Here is a 15552-nt window from a genome sequence, read left to right as displayed (position 1 = left end):
AAGTGTTTTCTCTGGTGTGTGTTTGGCTGTACTGCATCCTGTTCATTGCAAAAATAATCCACAGTGGGTTGGACATTACAAACAATACGAGACCGACTTTCAAAGTGTAATGTCTGGCATTGAATACCCGGTGACATTGTCGGATATAACAAAGTTCGAAAATCTTACAGGAAACGCATCGCTATTAATGTGTATTCCTTCACGTCAGATAAATATCTCGTGCATCCCGTCAGGATAAGCGATATCGACGATGACGATGCTTGTGTAATAAATCTTCTTCTTATTTCCAACGAGGATGTTCATCATTACACACTAATTCGTTCTCTATCACGTTTGGTCAGAAGTCAAACTACCAAGTATGCAAACAACATCGAAGTTTGCCCGAGATGCCTAACCACGTTCGACGATCGTGACCGACGTGATCATCAAAATCTTCATAGTCGTCAAATTGCTCTGGAGAAACTTGCCGAACATAAAATTTATTGCGGTGACAACAGACCGGCTAGAATGTTGATGCCCGAAACGAACGAAGTCGAAGAATTCAAAATGCACAAGGCATTGTTGGAACATCCCGCAATCATCGTCGCAGATTTCGAGGCGTTCCTCAAACCACTCTCCTATTGCGAACCGGATCCTGAAATTTCCTCCACAACGCCGTACCAGCTTCATCAACCTAATAGTTTCGGCTATGTTGTTGTGCGACGTGATAAAATAAATGAAGCATATATATACCGCGGGCCAAATGTAATCGAACACTTCCTGGAAAAAATGGTGGAGGAGGTTGAGGTAATTGGTAGCGTACTGCTTACATCAAAACCGATGGCACCTTTAACTGAAAATGAACTTCAAAATTACAATTCCACTGAGGTGTGTCCGGTATGTGATCAAAGTTTTACTGATGAGAACAAAAAAATATTCCACCACGATCATTTCAGCGGAAACTACATAGGTGGAATTTGCAACACGTGCAATCTTAAAATCCAGAAACCTAAATTCATCCCCATATTCTTTCACAACGGAAGCGGATATGATTTTCACCACCTGGTGAGACGTTTCTCACAACGTTGCAACGTTTAGAAAGTCGTTGATTTTGTTTCTGTATTTTCCGTCGTTGGGTTTCCTCGTCATGTCGATCGTCGCGAATCCGAAATCGTCACTGTTCCAGCAAGAAGAGCAGCGTTCCAAAAATTGATTGATCAACAGGCCGTTGAGTTTAGATAACATGGAAGGTAGAAATTCATGATCTACCGTGCGGTGTACAGTCTCCATTGTTTGCTTTCGGAAACCAAAGAAATTCATTGTCCTTGCTAGTTATTTATTGTGTATGTGAGACAGTTAAAGTTTTTTTTTCATTTGCATTGCCTACAATTTTTACTGATTTCTAAACAATAGTGTCCCCAAGGCAACGTGTGGATTCCACAAGACAAAATACATCTTTTATCGTCATGCGGATCTAATGCTACTTTCCTAACTTCGTTTGTTGTAATCACATGGTCTACACTTTGGATTCTTTGTTCTATACTTAGTATCGTCGATTGTGAGTAAAGGCAATCGATGTAATCGTAGAAGGTGAGTTTGTTCTCCACCGTATTCTTGCCCACACCTCTTGCTTTCTTCGTGACGCTACTCTCTGTTCTCATGGCATACATCTTCGAACGCAAACCCGCGAACTCGACAATAATATCACCGTTACATTCATCTTTCAGTTTACCTAGGACTTTTTTGTTACGAGATGGAATTCCAAATCTGTTGGGTTGAGGATACGCAGAAGTATCGAAATACTCGAGCATGGAAGGATTTTTTATGTCTTCGTATAGGTTAGGTGTTTGTATGCTGTAAATGAAGCTGTCGGTGTCCGTGTACAAAAGTGATATCTTATCATTGTAGAAGGGTTTCATCACGTCGTAATGAAATTCGAACATGTAAAGTTTCGACAAGTCGAGAACCGTTGCACCAACGTAAATTGGTTTTCTAAATTTCATCAATTTTATATCTAGGTTGAAAAGTACCAAATTCTCGTTGTAAATTTTTCTCGACTTGAATCTAGGATCGGCTATCCACTTCCGACATTTATTCTTATCGGAAATTAATTTCACGTCTACGTGCTTTCTAACATTCTCCATGGTCTTTCCGTACACCGCATTGTTCATTAATTTAAAAAAGTCCTTGTCTAAATCGGAAGTGGCAGCTGTTCTATGTTGTGTGTTAGTTTCTATGTAAGGTCTTAACCACGTGGAATGTTTATACTTTAGTATTCGTCTAACATTCACTATCTGAACACCCTTCCCAATCAAAAACCGGAGATTCTTGTAGTGGACGACGTATCTCTGTTTAGGGTCCAATGTTAACAAAAGCTTGTCTTGAACCGAGTCGGGTGGACATTTGATTTCGGGAGTCGGAGGCAAATCCGAAAACGTGTCGTGCAGGTGGTCGGAGAATTGGAGATCTACCTCTGCGAAGAAACCACACTCGCTATCGTCGAAATGAATAATGTCTATCGAAGTGGGATCTAACCATTCGAATCCCCCGTAAGGAAGTTTCTGTACCATGGCATGTCCGTAGAGATTATTAACGTCAGAGTAGAAGATGTAATTCGATGCTCGATTTGAATCGTAATCTTCTTTCATGTGTACGTTATTAGCTTTTGCATGTCTCTGTACGCATTGCACCATTCCACCTCGTATCCCTCTTTCGATAAATAGCAACATGTCAACGTCCGATATCAGTTCCAGCTTGACCTTTGTCTGGAATAACATTGCCGACCACGCTAATCCCGGTAGACTGTAGAAATACGCTGGATCTAATTTATAAATATTCGTTGCCGTTTTCCTGAACGCTTGAAAAACATCCGCGAGTATCGTCACGTCTAATTTTAAGTAGGCATCGTGGTAGTCTCCGAGTGTCCTACATCCTAATTTCTCCCACATGAGTTGCGCGTGTTGGTATTCTTCGTCCGTGATTCCTTTCTCTCTGAGTCTGCTGTAAAATTCTCTTGGAAGTGGAAGAGCGTCGTCGTTAAATTTAGAATTATCACTAACGTATTCGTAAGGATAAATCCCTTTACGTCTAACGAGTTCTATGTCTACGTTGGGAAAACTAGCTCCAGTTATTTTAAATTGATCGTCGGTGAGTTTGTTCGCTAAAGCATCCAGACTTGCAGAGAGAAATCTATACGAATCCAGGAAGCGCATCTCGATTGTATTTTTCGTTCCCGGAATCGACACTTGCTTGCTGAGACTAATGTAGCGTTCTTCATTCTCGGCCAAGACACCTATACGTTTCGGATCGTAGCCAAGATGTCTCACCAGGTGGTGAAAATCATATCCGCTTCCGTTGTGAAAGAATATGGGGATGAATTTAGGTTTCTGGATTTTAAGATTGCACGTGTTGCAAATTCCACCTATGTAGTTTCCGCTGAAATGATCGTGGTGGAATATTTTTTTGTTCTCATCAGTAAAACTTTGATCACATACCGGACACACCTCAGTGGAATTGTAATTTTGAAGTTCATTTTCAGTTAAAGGTGCCATCGGTTTTGATGTAAGCAGTACGCTACCAATTACCTCAACCTCCTCCACCATTTTTTCCAGGAAGTGTTCGATTACATTTGGCCCGCGGTATATATATGCTTCATTTATTTTATCACGTCGCACAACAACATAGCCGAAACTATTAGGTTGATGAAGCTGGTACGGCGTTGTGGAGGAAATTTCAGGATCCGGTTCGCAATAGGAGAGTGGTTTGAGGAACGCCTCGAAATCTGCGACGATGATTGCGGGATGTTCCAACAATGCCTTGTGCATTTTGAATTCTTCGACTTCGTTCGTTTCGGGCATCAACATTCTAGCCGGTCTGTTGTCACCGCAATAAATTTTATGTTCGGCAAGTTTCTCCAGAGCAATTTGACGACTATGAAGATTTTGATGATCACGTCGGTCACGATCGTCGAACGTGGTTAGGCATCTCGGGCAAACTTCGATGTTGTTTGCATACTTGGTAGTTTGACTTCTGACCAAACGTGATAGAGAACGAATTAGTGTGTAATGATGAACATCCTCGTTGGAAATAAGAAGAAGATTTATTACACAAGCATCGTCATCGTCGATATCGCTTATCCTGACGGGATGCACGAGATATTTATCTGACGTGAAGGAATACACATTAATAGCGATGCGTTTTCCTGTAAGATTTTCGAACTTTGTTATATCCGACAATGTCACCGGGTATTCAATGCCAGACATTACACTTTGAAAGTCGGTCTCGTATTGTTTGTAATGTCCAACCCACTGTGGATTATTTTTGCAATGAACAGGATGCAGTACAGCCAACACACACCAGAGAAAACACTTGTTATCGCTGTTCTGTATATTTAACACGGCCCTCTTGTGTTGAATGTTCGGTGGAAGAGGAATGTAGCTGGAAGCTCGAAGAGGCGAGAATCGGTTCACGTAAACGGTTAACGTGTGAGGACTTCCACACAGAGACCATCCCGACCCTTTAGCCTCGAAATCGTCGTGTTTCTTAACCAGCTCGTTGGAAACTTTATAATAGAAGTTGTCCAAATTTTCGACGTCAGCAAAATAAAGAGTCTGGTTTTTTGTACAATGATAAAAAATACTCGTTGTGCCATCGACTTTCTCGTATTCGGAAAACAGAACAACATATACTTTTATAGAGTTGTTTTCAAGTTTATCTTTCAAAATATTTAGTACAGGTGTTTTCGTTTCGTCCAAGAAACTAAGGATGTCACGGCCTGGTTCTGACTTAATTGAAAAATCCTGGAGTTGGTCGTTAAATGCAGATCTAATTGGTTTGCGTTCATTGGATAATTTAATTTGCTTGGAAGTGGAAGCTTCCGTATCTGCATTATCGATTTTTCTTTTCGATGCTTGTCCGGTCGATGGTTTGCAAATTTTGAGGTGTTTACTTAAATTTGCAATGCTGATCATTTTTCCGCATCGAGCACAAGGCTTAGAAGGTAACGAACGATTAATTCTCGAACCTGTTTCGCTACATCTTGCCCTGTGTACCGATAAATTGTTCCTTGAGATTAGCTTCCCACAAGTAACACATTCAGTTTTATCATTTTTACAATTGAAACTGGTGGTGGATGCCATTGCTTTTTCGAAAATCACAGAAATCAAAAAATCTAGTATATAGCGATACAATTTTCAGGTATGTTATTTATATATAATTTCTTGAGGTGAAATAGAAAATGCACGATCACGTCAAAATTCAATCTGGTCGAAATTACTATGAAAAACCACGTGAAACACCTTTGAACTTGAAATAATAGATGGTATGTAGCTTCAAAGAAAGTTAAATACCTATTTTTTTACAAAAAACAAGAAGCACTGCAACAGGACGTCCGTACTCTTCGGCTGCTCTCACGCCACGTTAGATATGACTCATCACATTACGTCATAACTTGTTGCAACATGTTGTGTAATAGTTTACTCCCTTATAGTTAATACAACGAAGAGCATTAGATATAAGTCATCACAATGTTACGTAATAACTTGTTGCAAAAACGTTGTGCAATAGTATACCCTTATAAGTAATACAATTAAGAGGTACTTAATATGAGTCATCACAATGTTAGTTACATGGTTCTAGTTAGGATGATGATTTTTTTTTGGTTTGTTGGATAGGGGTTGAAGAAGACTATTTGTTGTAGTGACCACAGTATTGTTTTTTTTGTGTGTGCGTTTTCTGTTCTCTTACGAGAATTAATATAAGTTGCCATAGAACCCTCCAATTCATGACTTAGGAAAAATCTGTTTGCGGATTCATCACGTACGCCTATACGTGAGTAAAATGTGAATAGAACCTATGTTCGGAAATCCAAAATGGCGACCGGAAGTGGGATTATCTTAGAAACAGTAAGACTTAGGAAAAATCTGTTTGCTGATTCACCACGAACGCCTATATGTAAGTAAAATATGAATAGAACCTATGTTCGGAAATTCAAAATAGCGACCGGAAGTGGGGTTATCTTGGAAACGGTAAAACTTAGGAAGAATCTGTTTGGTGATTCATCGTGTACACATATATGTGAGAAAAAGTATGAATAGAAGCTATGATCGGAAATCCAAAATGGCGACCGGAAGTGGGGTTATCTTGGAAACGGTAAAACTTAGGAAAAATCTGTTTGCTGATTCATCACGTACGCCTATATGTAAGTAAAATATGAATAGAACCTATGCTCGGAAATCCAAAATGGCGACCGGAAGTGGGGTTAGGGGGCAAGAATCTTAAAAAAAATATTATTTGTTTGTTTGTTTGCGTCACAATATAGGCGTGCACGCGCGTGTGTATGGCACATCGTTCCCGAGAGAGAGGTTTACAAAGGTCACGATATACAAACATTTGACCGGGGCTTGGAAAATTACGATAAGGTGCATTCATCCTTCAAGAATAAGAAACTGCATTATTTACTCATCACGTTGTGTCAGCGCAATAAATGAGGCGCTGAACATAGAGAAAAAATAAAAGTTTTTGAGGTTTGGTGAACCTCAATTAATAAAAATAAGTTTTTGAGGTTTTGGTGAGCTCCAAATAATCAAAATGAGTTTTTGATGTTTTGGTGCTGTTTTCTACGCTGTGAAACATCGTCAGCGCAATAAATAAGGCGCGGAACGTGGAGAGAAAATGAGTTTTTGAGGTTTGGCGAGCCCCACCGAGCTCCACCGAGCTCCATTTTCGGTTTGTGAACCGGCTAATCTGCACTACTAGTTATCTTGGAAACGGTGAGACTTAGGAAAAATCTGTTTGCGGATTCGTCATGTACGCCTATATGTAAGTAAAATATGAATAGAACCTATGCTTGGAAATCCAAAATGGCGACCGGAAGTGGGGTTATCTTTGAAACGGTAAGACTTAGAAAAAATCTGTTTGCGGATTCGTCACGTACGCCTATATGTAAGTAAAATATGAATAGAACCTATGTTCGGAAATCCAAAATGGCGACCGAAAGTGGGGTTATCTTGGAAACTGTAAAACTTAGGAAAAATCTGTTTGCAGATTCATCAGGTACACCTATACGTGAGAAAAAATATGAATAGAACCTATGTTCAGAAATCCAAAATAGCAACCGGAAGTGGGGTTATCTTGGAAACAGTAAGACTTAGGAAAAATCTGTTTGGGGTTTCATCATATACACCTATACGTAAGAAAAAATATGAATAAAACCAATAGTGTTCGGAAGTCATGCGGGTTTGGACGACGTGACGACGCAGTTCAATAACATAGGTTAGACCAAGAAAAAAACCTTGGTGATTTTTTCGAGTAAGAAGCTGGCAACACTGCCAGAAAATAGGGCTCATGCCTTACAAGAGCAAACCATTAAGGCGAGCCTCACCGAGCCTCACTTCGAGCCTCACTTTCGGTTGCAGCTCTGTCTTTATGGTTCTACTCTAAAGTAGGTCAAAGCACGTAGAGGCTCTCGTGTAGTTTAGCACGAAAAAAAAATGAATAGGTTAAGTTATATCACGTAAGATCGTGGCATTCGTACCAAGTACGAGTGGGAAAAAAGGGAAAAATAGGAAATTTTACAAAAACATCGCTAAACACTAAAACATCGACAAAAATTTGTCAAAATATGTCAAAAACTGATTTTCAATTGATAAAAAAGAGGCTACAAATGCATACCTACCAAGTATGAGTGGGAAACAAATGAGATGCGGTGAAAATTGTACTGAAAAATCGTCAAACGCTAAAACATCGACAAAAAATTGTCAAAATATGTCAAAAAAATGATATTCAATTGGTAAAAAAGACAATACCTACTAAGTATTATTTTGAAACAATCCAATTACACTACTTTTGTCTTAACAGTAGCAACGTTTCACTTGTTAAGAAAATTTGTCATTCATTTCTTTGTTCTACACGTTACATACAATGTGCTACTGTTTCGTATATTGTGCATAATTATTACCCCAAAGGAAGAATCATTAATTGATTGAGTTGGTGTTTAAAGTCCACTTTATGCATAGTAAGGCTAATCGGGACTGGACCTACAGTTTAAAGTTGGATCCGAATCCCTTGATTACAAAGCGACGAGGAGGCTATAGGGAGAATCAGTACATCTAATAGAACGCGAGATTGAAAGAAATTATGCAGGGAATTTAAATAAACTGCATAATATGACACCAAATCTAAGTCGGAAACTGCTATAATTAATCAATTCAGGGAAAATATTTTTGTATCAAGTAACTTAGCAGCATTCCCCAATTTTAACCATCTCCGATTTTCAAAACGCCCCTGCATGTTGCCCTACAATTGCATTAGTCTATACTTTGTATATTACGTAACCATGAACAAATTGTATACAATTACTGTTTTTTAAGGAATAAGTTTCAATATGACGTTTCTCTTAAAGAAATGGTTGTATTATCAGCGAACCGAGTAAAACTATTTTTAGGTCCATTTCTATGCAAACGTACAATATAATTAATTTAATAGATTCCCAATACTTCACGGGGCTCGGCGATTTCACTCACTTCCACTCTTTCCAGTTTTTGCTCGGTAGGGGGACCCATTTACCTCACCCTCTAACCTTCTGCGGCTTATTCAACATAAGAACCTACAGACTTTCTCGAAGCGCAACAAAATTAATTACAAAAATGGGTGACGAGGAGGTAGGGCCGCAAACATTCATGATCTTGGGAATTTGTGGATGTGATGTGAACAGTACCAAGCTCCGGAAGCCTTCATTCCACCCAGGTATCCATTTGTTAGAGTATGAGTGAACCACAGAGCCGCTCAATAGAGAGTCATTTCTGGAAAATTTCGCGCATGAAATTACCCATCCGGGGAATCCAATTCCATGAGGAAGCCAAGACGCCTACATATTAAAAAATACAACTGTTTGCATATCTTATTTGTAATTTTCTTGTTTCCAATATTTTGAATTTCAACAAGACAGACAAACATTCATGTCTTACCCAGGAATGAACTTTGTGGCCACTCTAACTGTCAAAAATTTAGAATTATTCAGATGGAACTTATATAAAATTGCTCTAGTTCTACAATTTAGTAAAATCGGTGAAGCAATCCGACGAAACACGTGTTGCAGTAGTTATGTGCTCTGCAAAAGTTCCTTTCGTCAGTTGGAGCTGCATCTGTGCTCCTCGGACCTGTGCAATCGTGAAGCAATTGTCAAGCCTTTTTCTATGTTCATCAACTTGGAATGGTAAAATTTAAAAATAAGTACAACATACGTGACGCACACACACAGACACGTACACATATATTATTGCATATTTTACAATGCTTCAATAATATTATTTTATTATTACAGGAGAAAGAAATGACCAGCTACCTTGGAGATACATGTTGTAATTGTCTGAAGTTATGTATGCGTCTCAGAGACACATTGTCGAATAATCCTGAAAGTGTTGACCAGCATCTGATTGACATTCAAAACACAATCAAAGTGCTTCTTGAAATAGAGAAGAGGATATTAAATAACAGACAACAGACAAGTAATGCTTCTACGAAAAGCTGTGAATACCTTTACATCAACTCCAGAGCATCTGATACATTATCGTCTAAAAGTAGTACGTTCGACTATCCGAAATTGCCGCAACACAGAGGCATACGCCTTGCAAGTAATCCTGAAAACAGAGAGTGTGACCCCGGTACAGATTGTAGAAATGTATTTAGTAAAAATTCATTGATCCAAGGTCTTCAGAAGAAGTTTACGATGGAACCAAGTTCGCAGACTTCAGAACTCAAAGGAAAAAAATCAGCTAGTATTATTGAAGGTAATCAGGTGGAGAATGACTGCAGGATAGGAAAGTCACAGCTTTTGCAAAGCATACAGTCCAAGAAGTCAGATACACATGTCCTTGGAGTAAAAGTCAACAACCCCTCTGGTGATGTAGTAGATTTTCTACGAAACAATAAAGATGTGGAATCTTTCGCTCCGAAGCTGCTTCATGAAATCACGCCCAAAAATGTCACATATTCGGAACGGGAAAATGAGTACAATCGGAACAAAGAGGAATTGCAGGAGTTGAAAGTCGCCTTGAAAGAAAAGTGCGAGCAGGTAAATCTTTTAGAAGTGAAGAATTGTAGACAGGCTAAGCAAATAGACGATCTTCACAGCAATTTGAAACATAAGGAATCTGAAGTTCAAATGCTGGCAGAGGAAGCGAAGAATGATGCAACAAATGAGGCAAGAAGATTACAGGCATTAGAAAAGGAGTTGAATGTCGCCTTGAAAGAAAAGTGCGAGCAGATAAATCTTTTAGAAGCGCAGAATTGTACACAGGCTCAGCAAATAGAAGAACTTCACAGCAATTTGAAACATAAGGAATCTGAAGTTCAAATGCTGGCAGAGGAAGCGAAGAATGAGGCAACAAATGAGGCAGCAAGATTACAGGCCTTACAAAAGGAGTTGAATGTCGCCTTGAAAGAAAAATGCGAGCAGGTAAATCTTTTAGAAGTGCAGAATTGTAGACAGGCTATGCAAATAGAAGAACTTTACAGCAATTTGAAACATAAGGAATCTGAAGTTCAAATGCTGGCAAAGGAAGCAAAGAATGAGGAAGAAAATGAGGCAGCAAGTTTACAGGCCTTACAAAAGGAGTTGAAAGTCGCTTTGGAAGAAAAATGCGAGCAGGTAAATCTTTTAGAAGTGCAGAATTGTATACAGGCTAAGCAAATAGAAGATCTTCACAGTAATTTGAAACATAAGGAATCTGAAGTTCAAATTCTGGCAGAGGAAGCGATGAATGAGGCAACAAATGAGGCAACAAGATTACAGGCATTAGAAAAGGAGTTGAATGTCGCCTTGGAAGAAAAGTACGAGCAGATACATCTTTTAGAAGTGAATAATTGTAGACAGGCTAAGCAAATAGAAGAACTTCACAGCACTTTGAAACATAAAGAATGTGAAGTTGAAATGCTTGCAAAGAAAGCGAACACCGAGGCAACAAATGAGGCAGCAAGATTGCAAGCCTTACAAATAGAAATTCAATCCAAGGAGAGTGAAAATAAGAAACTTCATCATGAACTGAGTGTACGAAGTGCCGAAATTGGGAAAATGAACAAAATTCTTGAACTAAAAGATGCCGAAGTTGAGCAACTCAACACTAATTTAGAAGATACAAAGTCTGCTCTCCAACTACTAAAGGAAGATTTACTTCGATGTGAATCCGAAAACAAAGTCGTAAGAACCTGTATTGAGAACCTGGAATCAAAAGTGGTGGAAAAGGATTCGGAGATTGAGAGACTGAAGTTGAATATCAAGAAGCTAAATGAGAAACTAGATCTCAAAGTTAAAAATATAAATGAACTTTCTGTGAGTATTTCAAAGTATGATATGCAATTGAAGTCACTTGTTTGCCAGCTTGAAAATAAGGAAGTTGAAGAATTAAAACTTAAATGGAAAGAAATTAACACGGAGGCAGAATCTTTTGGAAAGTTTTTGGAAGAAAAGAATTCTACGATTGAGATTCTACACCAGAAAACGAAAGATCAGGAATCCGATATTGATGTGTTGAGCAAGAAGGCAAGTAATAATGATACAGCATCGTTCACCTTTGAAAACAAAGGGACAGTTTTAGAGGAAAATTCCTTCACAAAACATATAGATGAAATTTTGGAGGACAAGACTCAAAACGTTGTCAAACTAAGACAGATTTTAAGTGAAAAGGATTCGGTAATAGCTACTCTTAAAAATAAAGTTGAATGCAATTTGAAAGAAATTGATAAACTGAAGCAGCATATCACTAATCAAAGAGAGATTTGTTTAAAAGAGAAAATTGAAGAAAAAGAGAGTGAGATTCAGATACTTAGGACCGAAGTTGGTCAGAAAGAGCGTGCTATAGAAGTTCTAAAAAATGAAGCCAAAGAAATAGATCGTGAAATGGATAGAGTGCTGGATTCCATTAATGAAAAAGCCGGATGTGGTATATCACAAGAAAAATTGGACGATGTTTCAGGAGCTCTACTAGGGGAAAGTCCCAACTTAAAATATTGCAACAAAGAAGAGAATGATGCTTCAAATCTCAACAAAGTAAGTACCGAAGCAAATCATGCACATAACAACATTTGCAAGAGGAAATTGAGTCATTATAATGCTCGTGTTATTCATGATGCATTGTTTTCTGACAAGCTCGATTTCCAACAAATTCAATCAGAAATTGAAGGTAAACATTCTGAAATAGAACAACTTGAAATTGAAATAAAAAACAAACGATATGAAATAGAAGTCTTTCAGGTGGAGATTGAAAGCAAGGATTCGGAAATTCAGTGGTTGCAAGTGGAAATTGAAAGTAAAAATCATGAAATAAGGCAATTACATAATATTATGGATGGTAATTTTGAAAGTGAGAATGTGCATGACTATTGTGATGAAGATTCACCCAATCAAACAAAGCAAGAAGAGGTTTCTGCTGTAAATCAGCAAGTTGATGGAAATTTCATTGATTTGAAGAGAATAGAAACATCACTGCAAAATAAAGAGGAACAAGCCATCAAACTTCTAAAAATAGCTGAGCTTAAAACAAATGAACTAACAAAGTTGCGCCACGAGACAGGTGAGAAGAAAAAGAAGTTGGATGCCTTGAAAATAGCAATCCAGGAGAACGATATAAAGAATAAAGCACTAAAGAATGAAATTAAGAAGTTTTTTACGGAAGAAACACAACTGCAGAACAAGGCAGAAGATAAAAGTCAAGAACTGCAAAGCATTCAGTATCAGATTTTCATGAGAAATTCTGAGATTCAAGATTTGGAGGTCAGAATTGACCAAGAGTCTGCTGAGATCGAAGATTTAGTGTCACAAAACGAGTCTCTGGAAGCAGAAATAACACGACTAGAAATTCTTCTCCATGAAAAAATTGTGGGCAACAAACGCTTGGAAGAAATGATCAGCTCGAAGGATTTAGAAGTTTCTGTCCTGCGTAGAACTGTTGATGAAAGAAACTCAGAAATTGATAGAAATGTAGAAATATCTCTACAAAAGGAGAACCAAATTGTCTCGCTTACAAATGAGATAGACTGTAAATACTCTGAAATACAGAAACATTTATCTGCAATTGAAAACAAGCACTCAGAAGTACAAAAACTAAAGGAAATTATGGACGACAATATCTCAGCAAATGCAGCTATCAACGAAGAAATCAAAACCAAGGATATCATAATTGAGGATCTCAAGGCTGACATTGAGAAACAAGCATTGGAGCTGCATTTGTTGGAGACTGAGATAGAACGTAAGAGTAGGGCATTTGAAGAACTTGGTGTTGAAATTAAAAGGAAAGAGAATGAAAGGCTACAATTGGAATCTGTGCTTGAAAATAAACACACTGAAGAAGAAGAGCTCATGAAGAAAACGGTAATCCTATGTGATGAGAACAAAGATCTTAATAAGGATCTGCAAAATAGAATTCTTAAAATAAGTAGGTTGCATTCAGTACTTGGGGACATGGATTTGCAAATCAAGACATTGAAGGCGAGTATAAATTCTAAGAATTCTGAAGTAGAAGAGCGTCAAAGTAAATTACAGGATTGTGAATCCAAGATAACGGAACAAAAGTCTGCTATCGTTTCAGGTAGTTGGAAGTTAGATGAAATACGTAACCTGATGGCAAATTTTGAGATGAAAATTAAGATCCTACGCCTAAGATTAGAATGTGCAAATGGGCATGTGGAGGAACTTCAAGAGGAAGTTCAATATGGAACAAATGAAATAGAGAGTCTTATCAGCATGTTGTCCATCAACGAACCTGATTTGTTCCTTTCCAAGTCTCAGGAAGAAACTAGTACAATCAACGAGTGTGAAAGCATCAAAGGACAAATTATTTCTGATTCCCAGAGAAATTATTTTGAAGTACCCCTAGAGCCTGTAATAGAAAATGAGGTAAATTGTGTTAGCAAAGAAATATATGCCTGTGGATCAGATATTTGCAAGGATGATGATGATGACCATCTTGAGAATAAAGAAACTTTGCAGCCACACCATGACCAAGTTAAACATCCGGATATTTCAGGTATTTCTGAGGACTTAAAGCAAATTTTAGTGCAGGAATGCAACGTCAGCGAAATGCTTCAATTTCCAGATGCACAAGTTATTTCGTCGCAAGTCCAGCCAAACGAAACTGATGGAAACAATGCAATTTGCGAAAGTGATGTTGCTGAAAATCGATCAAGCATTCCTTATGATAGTAAGGTAGTAGATTTCTCCTCGGAAGCAAGTCTTTCACCAATGTCCCAAAGTGGTGAAAATCTGTCAGTGCTCCTAGCAAATAACAAGGATTCCGAAATCAAAATGCAAGAACCCACTGACGAAAATCAAATGTTGCATACATCACCAGGTGAAGGTAATGAGTATATTTCCAGCATTGAAACTGAGAGGGAATCCTGTGAGAATAAGTACGACATGTTGAAGAAAATAGAAGATTCAGAAGCCTTGAAAATAAAGATCAACTTAGACGACCTGCCATTGAATACTGTACCGTGTGACGTTGAATCAGAGGAGACCCATGTCACTTTTTCATGTGAGGGTTTACAACCATCATACGTTTCGGAGCGACCTTCAGGCCATCAAACTGTTGTAGATGACCCTATCTCAGCGGGTGACGAAGATTCTTACATGGACATCAAGGGGAAATTCAACGCCATAAATTCTGGTAAGATTTTTCAAATTGTTACTCTGAAATAGAGGAGGAATAATCTTCTTCGTAAAGAATTCTTAGTAGGTTTCTTCTTGATTTGGATAGACAAATGGGAACACGCAAGGAGGCTCAAGTGGGTGGGCAATCACTTGACCCTTCCTAGGATAACTAAAATAAAACTTCATACTTATTCTTCCTTTCCGCCCCCCCCCCTCTTTCTAGCTTGACCGAGTCCTTGTGATTGTGAGGATGTAAAATCTATCGCATTTTTATTTGGTTTCTAAAATAAGAATTACATTCTTTGCTTCAACACCTGCAGAAAAAAAATCAAATTTCTCATTCTTGTTTAACCTGATTTCATCGTCAATGCATTATTGGTTGCTAAATTAACATTCATGACATGCTGCTTGGGTTCCGGTACGAGAATGTGGAAACGGGATAAGAACGTGCAATATTATAGTGTAAGTATGTGTGCTCGCAACAGAAAAAATAACGTGGAGAAAAATCAGCAGCATGAAGTTTTCTGTTCTGCTTCCTAACAAAAATACAACAATCTCGTTCCTATTTGAACAATTATCGGAATTTTTTTATTTGTTGAATCTTATAAATCAAATTATTTTCCAAATCCTATGCATTGCTTAGTTATGATTTTATTTTTATGTTTAATTCTAATTTGCTCCTAGACACTTAATTTTTCTTCTCATAGATGCTACAAAGGAAGATATGTCACTCGATGTGTCCATTGCAGATCCCAAGATGCTTCTGGAAGAGAAGAAGAATATGGACTCTGGGAAATCTCAGGTAGGCACTGCTTAACATTTCAAGATGAACTTATTTCTGTGTCTTAACCTTTTCCCAAAGTGTAATTGATTGATTGATTGATTTGGTGTTTTAAGTCCACTAGATGCACAGTAAGGCTAATCGGGAC

At 38.1% G+C, this 15552-nt stretch overlaps 1 protein-coding gene across 4 annotated transcripts in view; it reads left to right on the top strand.

Annotated features, from left to right (window-relative positions):
* Window positions 1-15552, top strand: part of LOC146003229 (uncharacterized) — a 123685-nt gene that overhangs the window by 19890 nt on the left and 88243 nt on the right. For 3 of the 4 annotated variants that reach the window (XM_083141399.1, XM_083141400.1, XM_083141398.1), the window contains 2 exons: window positions 9302-14639; window positions 15331-15425. In XM_083141399.1, coding sequence (XP_082997525.1) covers window positions 9302-14639; window positions 15331-15425 — 5433 coding nt within the window. The remainder of the gene's footprint in view (window positions 1-9301; window positions 14640-15330; window positions 15426-15552) is intronic. The other variant, XM_083141401.1, reaches the window with a different exon arrangement.

Source organism: Lepisma saccharinum, chromosome 20, assembly GCF_977018435.1.
Source record: "Lepisma saccharinum chromosome 20, izLepSacc3.1, whole genome shotgun sequence".
Taxonomy (NCBI): Eukaryota; Metazoa; Arthropoda; class Insecta; order Zygentoma; family Lepismatidae; genus Lepisma; species Lepisma saccharinum.
This window is presented reverse-complemented; position numbering and strand designations above follow the sequence as displayed.